The sequence below is a fragment of the Lathyrus oleraceus genome, chromosome 6 (assembly GCF_024323335.1).
Source record: "Lathyrus oleraceus cultivar Zhongwan6 chromosome 6, CAAS_Psat_ZW6_1.0, whole genome shotgun sequence".
Taxonomy (NCBI): Eukaryota; Viridiplantae; Streptophyta; class Magnoliopsida; order Fabales; family Fabaceae; genus Lathyrus; species Lathyrus oleraceus.
Genome location: NC_066584.1, coordinates 37,435,327 through 37,447,548, shown reverse-complemented (window position 1 = coordinate 37,447,548; position 12,222 = coordinate 37,435,327). Strand labels below are relative to the sequence as shown.

The window sequence follows — 12,222 nt, the reverse complement described above, 5'->3', positions numbered from 1 at the left end:
CAAATACAAGTATTATATCTGAACCATTATTTGACCTTCATCGATTATAATGCCAAGTCCTAATTTGGTAGCCTTCGTGCAAATTTGTCGGAGCATATGACCACGAAAAATAATCTCTTATTCATTTGTAAATTGATTATCAACATTAACAGGTTTGACATCCGAAGGTACAATAGGTTTAGGGACAACATGAGAGTGTACCATATCTAAGAACAATAATAACATAAAATATTCAAAAAATCATAAAAAAGAACTCTAAACTAATTTGAAAATACATTTTCGGAAGACATTTAACTAAAATCCAAAAATGTATTTTCGAATGCAATGTTCATTTTTTTTCAATTCAAAAATCAAATTAATGAAACTAATACAGAAGAAAATAGATGTAAATTATCTTAAATTTCAACTTCTTTTACTTATTTTGATATGTGAAAATAGAAAAATATTATTTTGAAGTAGAAAATTCAATTGTGTGTGGAATGAGGTTTTGATAGTGTTTAAACAATAATAAAACTAAGCTTTGAGCAATATAGTACGAGTGCGACCATTTCCAACTACCGCTCTGTAGAGAGAAACGAAATCAACACTGAAAGATAATTAAAATCGATAGCCATACCCTCCTTCCTACATGCTTCCCCGTTTCTCTAACTACCTCCGCCACACTCCCTTCAACTCCGTCATGGCACGCGCCGTCACGTGCGCCTATCACCCTCACTTCTGTTCCGTATTCAACACCAACGATAATGCATTCCCTTCATGTAACCCTCCTCGACGTGTCTCTTTCCTCCTTTTCGATAACAGCGTCAAGAAGCAGCAGTCGCAACCGTTTCGGGGAGTCCGTGCAAACGCCGGCGGACAGAGGGAGTATCGGAAAGTCAGAAGCCGAACGCCGAAGAGTAAGCCGAAGGAGTTGGAACTCTCCGTCTCCATTTGCATTGAAGAAGATTTGCCGGATGATCCTGAAATCCTGGTTTGTGATTTATAATTAATGATTAATCTCACTCTATTAGTAGTGTTAACCAAATTTTTTTAGAACGATTTACTATTAGTTGTGTTATTTTTATATACAAATTTTAGTGGATAGTTAATAACTATGAAGCATGGACACCAAAAACATAACACTGACACTCCGACACCACCAGTAATAATTGTAATAATTTGATGAAATAAATCCATTAACACAACTGTTTTTAGAGGTATATGTGGGTTACATAGGTTAATAATGAGTTGAGACATTTTGAGTATATTTGAATTACTTAAAGTATTTAAAATTCTCATTTATTGAAGTGATGATAATAGGAATAATCACTTCAGAGGGTAATGTAAGAAATATATGCCAGTGGATGAAAAATGAAAAATGTGTCAATGTTATGTTGCATTGCACATGCATAAATCAGTAAAATTAGTCTTTGCTTTTATATATTGACAAGAGATACAAGGGATTTAAGAGACTAGTTTCATATAGTTTAGGGACTAGTTTTATGTTTCTGGATAGAACATTATGGCGAAAGTTGATCCATGTAGCTGATTTCACTTAGATGGATAATAAGACTTAGTTGTTGTTGTTAGGGGCTAAATTGATATGCTAGTTCACAGTTATACAACAGTTCTACATCAGTAGTATGCATGCATTGAGCATATTCAACATCTAGATTCCATAAGACAGAGATGGCTGCAATGTCAATGGCCTTCGATAGAGCCTGTAGTGAGATTAAGAATTTGGACAAACTTGGATCACCCCTTATTTCAATGATGCCACTGTTGGCGTGGAATTTCATCGACAGAGTTCCCCAATTTACTTTGAATTCTCGTATTCGGCAAACCAAACAAACTACCACTATAATTAGATTTGCATCCCAAGTTCAAAAACGAAGACATCTTGAATACATTTATAAACCCTTGTATTCACCTTAACCCTTGACAGTAGCCTTGAGTGGATATGCTCTGCTCATCAGCTAGTCTTACATTGTAAGATGAAGTTTCCTTTGTTTGCAGCCCGAAGTATTGTTGAACCAAACGTGAAGTGAAATCATGGCTTGCACCATTGTCTATGAGAAGCACCGCATCTGTTTTTCCATTTTCCCCACTAATTTCATTGTTCTTGGAGGGGTTAGGCCACCAGCAGAGCGTTTGGAGAGTCCAAGGCATTTCATTTCCTGTTCTTCAACCTTTGGGTGGATCCCTTCGAAGTTGTCTCTGTGCTCAATTTGAACAATCTCATTCTCATCATTGAATTCTTCTTCGTTGGCGCTTAAAATAATCGCCTGTGAACCCTTTCCCGGGCAACAATGGCTTGGAACAAAGGACGTGTTGCATTGGAAACAAGTTTTTCTTGAATTCGTGTAAGATATTTTGGATATGGTAATACACGAGTACCTTTTTGACGTCAGGAATTTCTCCCAGGTTTAGGAATCTAATTTGAAGAATTACTCATATTGGTCCCTTCATCAATTTTGGGTCGTTCTAACCCATTTGACTTGTGCGTGATTGTTGCATTATCAGAGACCCCAATTTTAGCCACAATGCTTCCACCTGAATAGTGTGGGGGATAGTCATTAGGATTCTGATTAGAATATCCATTTGATGTCATCTTATCAGCCATGGCTGCATTGATATCACATGCAATCTCCATCGTCGTCATCAATGTTTTAGGATTATGGGAACGGATGAGGTAACACACAGGGACGTAGTCCTGCCATGAAATGACCCATAACCTAGGCTGCAGCAGATTTTCCGGCTTGAGCTGCCAATAACTTGAACTCTTGGATGTAATCATCTATGAAGCACTGACATCTCTAGGAGCAAATGTGTCGTGGTGTTCAACAAACGTCGGTGCTTGGATGACACCCGTATGACATGTGCCAGAGAAGTCATACAAGCACCCAAAAATGTTTTTTTTTCTTAGACACTCTTTGAATTGGTGGCCAACACTCCTATGACACTCATACGACACGTGTCGGACAATTCAAACAAGTGTTTAAAAGAATATATTTTTTCTTTGCTTCAACACATCTCTTACATTTTTTGGACAAATCTCACCCATCTAAAAGGGTTAAAAATGTGTCGAAGCAATATTGATAGATGAAGAATTAAAGACCTTAATTTTGATTAAAATATTTTTAACTCTTTTAATAGCAAAATTTTATCCGTATCGTGTCCCGGTATCTGTGTCGGAATCCGTGCTTCATAGGTAATCATTCAAAGTTTCCTTTCAGTTGAATAGATACGAGACACTCGTAAAAGCCATTCCACCATTCCACGACCGTTATTGCTAAAGCAACTAACCAAAGCTTCAGTATATCTTGCCAAGACATTTTAGTAGATCTTGATGCCAAAAAAACTGGAATGAGTGAACAGAAATTCCCTCCAGACAAATGAAAGTGAGGCGAAGTTTCTCCGAGTCTTTGATTCAATGCACCTCATATGATTTTTCTGTGTGTGCTATCCATACCAAAGGATCTTTGCCATTGAAGGTAGGTAATTTCACCTTCTTGACCCAAGATTGTGGCTGGGCATCCTTGTCCTCCCTGTCATCTCCAAAGAGGTCATTAGTCTTGTTGCTGTTGTGGATCTCTAAAAAATCACCTTCATCTTGATTTTTTTTTCCTTTGTTTATTGTGAGTTCTAAAAGCAATGTTTTAATCTGCTTCAGTTAGAGATTCATTACCTGAAGCAGCTGGTTGTGCTCATCAACTACCGTTTCCAAGGAATTCATTATGTTTTCCATGGTGCTAACCGTCATGGTGACAGGTTGGACCAATTGTTAGGTCACTGACAGCGGAAATGGTGGAGGAAAGGGAATTATTTGTCCTTGGAGTTTTATTGGTTGAAAAGAAAGAATTACACAAGAGAGCTTACTCTCTTCCGCAGGATAAAACCAGTCACAACTAAGATTATAACAAATATAGATCCTAATGTTAGCACATTCCCTTTATATATACGGAAGAAGGGCAACCATACTACCTAATCCTAACTAACCTACCAACCTAACTGACTTGGAATTTATTGCCACTAACACATCAATTCTTATCGGCTGTGTTTCCTTTATCCTCGTATGATACTGTTTTTTTTTATAAGCACCTATGATAGACTAATATTATTTTCTTACCTTTTGTAGAATAATTATTGGCATCACTATTAGGCCTAGCAGTGGCATTTAAAGTGCACTATTTACCGGCTCTGATGGTTTTTACCAATCTAATTGTCATAGCATACTATGCTCATTCATTAGTCACTCTGAATGTCCCCCATGTGGTTTAATTTTAAGAGATGATACGGAAAAGCCTAAAATACAAGCTTTAGTGGCTTGATGGTTTTACCGGCTATGCTACTGCAAATATTTTGAGAACTGATAAGAGGATAACAAGAAGAACAAGCTAAGGATGATAGATTTATCTTAAACGTATAAGTCTTATTCATTTGTGAAAAAAAGAAGATAACAATAAGAATGTGCTATTGCTAATGGGTCATATTATTTGTTTGACTAGATCGAAGTCATGTGTGTGAGCGATGTACATTAGAGGCTTCCATTTTAAGTTTGTTACAAAGTAGATTAGAAACTATATAAATATCCTAATTGTACACCATAACGCTATCTTTACCTACTACACCTAGTCATAACTAACTCTAAGTTAGTTGTGTCGAGGTAGCAATGGAAGCTGGAGAAATAGGAATCTTCCAAAGCTTTTATAAGAATCTTCTAGCATATACTATTGCATAATTAGCTCTAAGTTGTTGGAGATCCGAGGAGTTCCGGGAGATTTAATGGGCTAAATGTCCAGGATCCAAGAGACCTTAACACCAGATATCCACCAAAAACCTTAAGGTAATGAGTAGGCAATAGGTGCATGGGTCCTTTCTCTTATATATCCAACATTTTCTCCATATTTAGTTGAGGTGAGACTTAACCACTCACACTTGAATTCAACAATCTCCCCCACAAGTGAGTCACCCACTTCTCTAGCCTTGATCCATAAAATGATCTCACTTCCGGTCCCCCATCGAGCCTAACCATGACTCTGATACCACTTGTTGGAAAGTATATCAATTAAAACACCTAATACAAGGCCATCAGATGATTATCAGTGCATCGTACATTTCTCACACTATAATAATAACAATAATAGCAATGGAACAACAAAGAATATCTTTTTTATAAATGCATGAGAATACAAAAAATGATCATTACAATCTCACCAACACAAATGGTAGCCTAACACTCTTTTGATTTTTCTCTCAAAAGGCTTTTACTCCGATGATATTATAAATGAAACAAAGTATGCTTTTATAGGCAATGCATACAACAAATAGATGACTATAATATAAGGATAACTTTTCTCTTTTTCTTTTCATCAGTTTACCTAAAGTTCTGTTGTACTTTAATTTCACTTAATATTTGTTACAGGGTTTACTTCTTTTTCTCTCCTCCTAAAGAAGAAACCTATCAATAGGAAACTCATATTGATGGGTTTCCTCCTTAGGAGGAGAGAAAAAGGAGTAAACACTATAATAAATAGGAAATGAAATTAAAGTACGAATGGAAAGAAAAAGAGAAAACTTCTTATATTATAGCCATTTATTTGTTGCATGCATTGACTATAAAAACATACTTTGTTTTATTTATAATATCACATGAATGAAAGTCTTTTTAGAGAAAACCAGAAGTGTTTAATCACCATTTGTGTTGGAGAGATTATAATAACCATCTTTTGTATTCCTATTAATTTACAAAGAAGATATTCTTGTTATTCCATTGTTATTATTGTTATAGTGTGAGAAAAGTACGATCCTAAGATAATCAACTGTTAGCCTTATTGGTATCTTTTCCAACAATGTTGAGGTTGCAATGGAAGCCTCTAATGTACATCTCTCATAATGTGAAATGGTTAGTGGGAACTTCTTGAATTATTGTTGTTAATTTACATTCATTTAATGCTTTTTTTTCAAAGAACAAAATATTTATATTTGAGTTCTACATTATTCATTCTTTTTTGGGTCTGTTTTTATGGTGTGCAGAATATTGCAGAGATGCTTCGTCTCAATGTTCCAATGGCAATGAAACTGGCATTTGATGGTTTGAAAGGCTCAGAGTATAAAACAAGAGATACTGCTATAGATGATGTTGGTGGGTTTCAAAGTGTTGAGTTATCCGTGCTTCTTTGCAATGATGAGTTTATACGAAAACTTAATAAGGAGTGGAGAGATGAAGATCATGCTACCGATGTTCTCTCAATGTCACAACATGTACCTGGACTCGACCTTCCTATTGTAAGAATTGCAGTTTCTATCTCATAATCATAAAGTATAAAACCTTGCAACTTAAATGGAATGCTGATTGGTAAGTCCTTGATGAATTCCTTTGTTTGCAGCTTATGTTGGGTGATATTGTAATTTCTCTTGAGACAGCGGCAAGACAAGCAGAGGAAAGAGGGCACACTCTTCTTGACGAGATCCGTATCCTCATGGTTGGTGTCCTGATATTCTGACTATTTTATGTCCTGAGTTGAACTTTTATTCTGTTATACTTATGCTATATGCATGGTTAAATTCACACAAGTTTTACATCGCTTAGCTTTTATTCAGTTTCTTTCTTTATTTTCATTAAAAAAAGTTTGTACTTCAAACCGACCCTTTGAAATATGTGTTGTTAACTATAAATCATGAAATAGAGTTCACTGGGCATTTCAAAAGGGAAAAAATAAAAGTTAAGTAACAACACCGACGACTATCAAATGCACTTACTTACTAAAAAGCAGAGAAGGTCTGCACTGCATTGCATTGCAAGAATCTTTGCACCGAATACTAAAATGTAAATCTTACTCGTGTATAAATAAATTGTTGGTTGAAATGAAACATGAGATGCCTAAGATGGAAAGTGAAATAATACACTGTCTTTCTTATCTTGTAACATTGTCTATGTTGTATGAACCACTTGATAATATTAATTACTCCCTCTGTTCCAAAATAAGGGTCATTTTACTTTCTCAATGCAAGATAGTTTAATTTATTCCAATTTTACCCCAAAATTAATTGTGTGCATAACTTTCAAGTCATTGTATTTTACTATGCATTTATGGCATTTGTTAATAGCCAATAGTTAATGGGCACAGTTCTGTAAAATGGTTTTACTTATTCATTTATTTGTTGCTTTTCTTAATCTCTGTGAAGGAACCTTAAATCACACTTATTTTGGATTGGAGGGAGTAGTTCATATTTATTCTTTTTGTAGATCCATGGCTTGTTACATCTTTTGGGGTTTGATCATGAAATAAGCGAAGAGGCTGAAGTAGAAATGGAGAAAGAAGAGGAACTCCTTTTGAAGAGTCTTGATTGGAAAGGGAAAGGGCTAATAAAAAGTGCATATGATACTGAAGCAAATTCAAATTCTCACCAAAGCAGTTCAGATGGTAATTGTAAATTTTTGCTAGCATGCACTAACACTTGTGAACCTGTATGATATTTTGGTTTTATGTGCTTCCCGCTCATTCAAGTAACCCTCTTTGCACAAAACGTACCTGGGCAAGTAATCTTATAGATGAATTGTCAAAAGACAGGAAGAAAGATGGCAGTCTTAGATTTTACAAACCAAAGTTCAGCCATATATTCTGTGATATGGATGGTAAGAACTCTGCGAAACATACTCTTCACATTTTCCATTATCCTTTTTTCGGGTTTTAATAGAATCCTGTATGATATTATTTAAAGGAACACTGCTGAACAGCAAAAGTCAAATTTCTACTTCAACGGTCAAGGCTTTGAGAGAGGCCTCAGCAAGGGGTGTGAAAATTGTGATAGCCACTGGAAAAGTAAGATATTATAGAGCCAAGATTTTTCAGGATACTTAGTTATTTATTATATACTGGCTAACACATGTCAATCATTGGTTGCTGCTACTGCTATATATCTTAGTAATAATTCTAATAGAAATGTAGACATTCATATGGTTGAATATATGTTCTGATCATTAGTTTTGAACATTGGTAATTAATTAGGCTCGTCCAGCTGTGATAGATATTTTTAAGAGTGTGGATTTAGCTGGAAAAGATGGCATTGTTTCAGAATTTTCTCCTGGGGTTTTCGTACAGGTAATTCTCTGTGCCTTTCATTTATGTTGAACCTGAAAGCATTTGTTTGTCTATAACAATTTTGCATACATGTTTTATATGCCAATCAATATTCATCAAAATTTACCTTGAATAGTTGAACAATAGAGTTTCAAAAAATTTGAAGTTGCCAACAATACTCACAGTGAAGATATTTAATGCCTTTACTATGAGAACATTTTATTTTTTGACAGATACTATTAGAAGTTGTGTACCCTGTTTCTTATTATATTTTTCTTCCATTTCTAGATTTTTATGTTCATATTCCCCTTATTTGTATTTCAGCACGGATTTTGTTTTCCTTAATTTCTGTCATTAGGGATTTTTTGTCATCTGTAGTTCACAGGTAGCAAGAGGGCCACTATACCAAAAACTGTAATACTACTATAAGTTAAATAATTTTACTATATTGATACTTAAAAATAAAAAATAAATGGAATTCATAAAGACATTCAAAATAATAAAATTAGTATTAGTAAGTCATAATCTTAATTGATTGAGATCCACTTCTAGGTATCACATACTCCCTCCATCCCATCTCATTTTATCTATCTTCTTTGAGTTGTGCACATTTCTTTAGAAAAAGATTAGCTCTGTTGATTCATTGATTAAAATGAATTACATATACTAAAATATCCTTATAAATAAGAGTGTTTTTCCTGGAAAACATTAAGAAATGATGTCTTGGCATTCTAAAGGAATAAATAATTTGAGCACTCTGTCTCAAAATAAGTGTCACTCTTGTTCCAAAATAAGTGTCGTTTTTAATTTCTAATGCAATTTTAATTTTGATCTCCCAATTGTATCCTCTAATTAATACTCCTAATTTACTATTTCTCTCACATTGCATTAATGATAATTTGAATACACCAATAACCAACAAAGGTAGTTTGGTAAAATTGTTATTCTCTTGGAGGGAGGGAGTATTAGAAAAGTGACACTAATAATGAGACGGAGGGAGTATCTTTTGGGGGATAACTTAATCTCTTGGAAAAGTAAGAATGATATTTGCTTTTCAGGAAACTGCTAAGTCTAGCATTGTATTGTTTAATTGAATGACCAACAAAATATAGTTTCTGATTTTCATTTTGCTTACGACTTTCCCACTTTCATAGTTTCTATGTTTTATGATGCTGTTACTAATTACCCTATGCCTTATATTCCTTAAACCATATGAATCCAGGGATTGCTTGTTTATGGTAGACAAGGTCGGGAAATATATAGGAGTAACTTAGACCCAAACGTCTGTAGAGAGGTAATTTCCTTAACCCTCCCTTTTCATTTTTCGTAACAACTTTTCCTTCAAAAGTAACAACTAACAACAAATACTTCATTGTTGATATGCCCTTTACTCCTTTGTCCTTTTGGACTTAATTGCAAAGGTTTGTCGTGGCTTTGTTTACCACTTTATTTCCTTATTGCTTATGTAACATCTTGGTTGTGTTATTGCTTTAACCCTAAACCAAACTCTGACATCCGAGACTTGGGTACTTGTAAAACGGTAAAGTACCCGTGTTGGGTATGTTTCCGATATGGTATGCTTACAGATTGTAGCTTTCTCTTATATATAAATACAATAAAATAACATACGAGTTTCTTTGTTGTAGTAACCAACCCCAAGTTTTGACATTTTTAACTTTTTAAAACTTTTATTGTGATGTTTTGTGGTGAATTGAACAGTTTAGATTTCTCATTTATACTATATAAAAACTCATGTTTTTATTGACAAGCCCGTTCCTTAATTTTAAACTGTGGTATTTAGTACTCGTACCAGTACCTATGCATCCCTGACCCACCCTCAATAACCATCTTAAGTTCATCGACTAGAAAATTTTCAAGTTCTGCTCTCTTTTTACCCAATGAAAAAGAAACATTTTTTATCCAGCTCACTTGCATGGATATGTGGAAATTGATTTCCTATCCCAATTAGGGTTTCAGTTTTCAACCCTAAATTTGTAATTATATACTTTGGAATTTCATTGTTTTGCGGGAAGGTTCTTGTAACATATCTAAGAGTTGTATTTCTTGTATGCAGGCATGTCTTTACTCTTTGGAGAATAAAGTTCCACTTATTGCATTTTGTGAAGGCCGCTGCTTATCACTTTTTCATGATCCACTTGTCGATTCACTTCATACAATATACCGTGAACCAAAGGTACCTCATTTTCGGGATTCTATATGTTTGCTTGCATTCTACTATGCTATTTTCTTTTTGCCTTGACACAAATAGTTTTCAGGCTGAAATCATCCCTTCAGTTGAACATTTTCTGGCATCTGCAGACATACAGGTATTCAGTCAGACAAATTCTTGTTCCCTCAATTATAGTATAATTTGCAATTATTATTATCAGCAGTTGTAATTTCCTCCCTTCTATTCTGTAACTGCTACTGCTGGTAGTTACTTTAGAATTGTCCCATCAATAATATTGAGTTTGTTATTTTATTCATTAGTCTCTTAAATACCAAAGAACTATCAATTTATTGTTACTCTTGCAACTTTTCCCTTGGGATATCTTCCTAACAACTACATTTGGTTCTTCAGAAAATGATCTTCTTAGGCACTCGCCAGAATGTGGCAGATACATTACGTCCATACTGGTCAGATGCAACAAACGGTCGTGCCAATGTAGTTCAATCCGTGCCAGACATGCTGGAAATTGTACCCTTGGGAACATCTAAAGGGAAAGGTGTAAAAGTGCTGCTGGATCACTTGGGAATTACTGCTACCGAGGTACAATGAACATCCATTCAACTCAGTCATTCATTTCGTTGTCTTTTTGTCCCAAACTCTGAAAGTAAAATTATTATCATACCTATAGAACGGTACGATATTTGAGTTAACTTCTATCCTCACATTTCTTCATTCCAAATTTATGATATGCAGATAATGGCTATTGGTGATGGGGAAAATGACGTGGAGATGCTTGAGCTGGCTTCTTTAGGTATTGCACTCAGTAATGGATCAGAAAAATCCAAAGCTGTGGCTGACGTAATTGGTTTAAGCAATGATGAAGATGGTGTAGCCGACGCCATATATCGATATGCATTCTGAGCTGCTTGAAGGCTACTAAAATGATTGCAATCCCTTTCTATAAGGGTGTAAGTTGATACCCATTTTATTTTTCTTCTCATTTATATTTCTTCACAGAAAGTTAAAGATGAAGGAAATATATCATGTCATTTATTTTAGTCATTAAATCTGTAACCAATTATTTTTTCAAATTGGTAGAATACATTGAAGACAATACAAATTCAACTCTACTATTATAAGGTGAAAATAACATGACAGTTGCATAAATTATAGTTGGAATGATTGTTTTGTAAGTGTACATGAGACTCTGGTAACTCAAAAGGTGTTAAAGAGAACATGAAAAAGGGTGATTGAGCAACTGTCTGATATCGGTTCAATGTTGAATCCAAACTGCAAGCAATCCCAATGCCTAGAATTTTGATTCTCTTGTCTGTTCCTATTTTGCTTGTTGCCTATTGAAGCATAAAAAAGAGCAAGCGCGAGTTGGCAAACTTGTTGAAGCTGGATGTTGTATTCAACCGTTTTTATGAACAATCAAGCTGATTTATTTATCAATTTTAGTATTTTAGTTATTTCTTACTAGCTGCGACAGATTGAAAAATTATATCATTGCATAAAAGATAAACTAATGTAATTGTATAATATTAAATTCAATAAACGTGTACAAATGTAATTGCTTTCAGCATCTTTTATATTTTAAGTTTAATGTACCATTTAGTCCCTTAATTTTATAAGATGTTATATAGTGATCCTTTAATTTCATTTATGTTAAATCATTTGATCATTTCCTTTAGTTTCTATTGAAAAAATGTTTAAAGATGTCATGTTGGACTATTTATATTTGATGTGGAATGGACTATTTATATTTGATGTGGAATTTATTTATTTTAATATTGTTGTAAATCTTTCAACTTAAATAAGAAAGATACGAAACTGAAAGGTTAGGACAAACAAAGACATTTTTCTGAATAAGACATTTTTCTGAATAAGGTAAACTCCATTTAAGATGATATTAACAATAGTTCAACATACCAACTCCATTAAAGATGATAGTAACAATAGTTCCACAAATCAACTCCATTGAAGATG

At 34.3% G+C, this 12,222-nt stretch overlaps 1 protein-coding gene across 3 annotated transcripts; it reads left to right on the top strand.

The window, feature by feature from the left end:
* Positions 1-479: 479 nt before the first annotated feature.
* On the top strand, positions 480-11,400 carry LOC127097158 (endoribonuclease YBEY, chloroplastic). 3 transcript variants are annotated; one of them, XM_051035670.1, is made up of 13 exons: positions 480-970; positions 6,016-6,267; positions 6,369-6,464; positions 7,229-7,406; positions 7,535-7,618; positions 7,705-7,805; positions 7,992-8,084; positions 9,286-9,357; positions 10,138-10,257; positions 10,340-10,390; positions 10,645-10,833; positions 10,987-11,201; positions 11,332-11,400. In XM_051035670.1, exons 1-12 carry the CDS (start codon positions 629-631, stop codon positions 11,152-11,154), a joined length of 1,746 nt encoding a protein of 581 aa, XP_050891627.1. In that variant the 5' UTR covers positions 480-628; the 3' UTR covers positions 11,155-11,201; positions 11,332-11,400. The 3 variants fall into 3 exon arrangements, with proteins under 3 accessions (XP_050891627.1, XP_050891628.1, XP_050891626.1); XM_051035671.1 differs by having other exon boundaries at positions 7,550-7,618; positions 10,987-11,400; XM_051035669.1 differs by having other exon boundaries at positions 10,987-11,400.
* Positions 11,401-12,222: the final 822 nt, after the last annotated feature.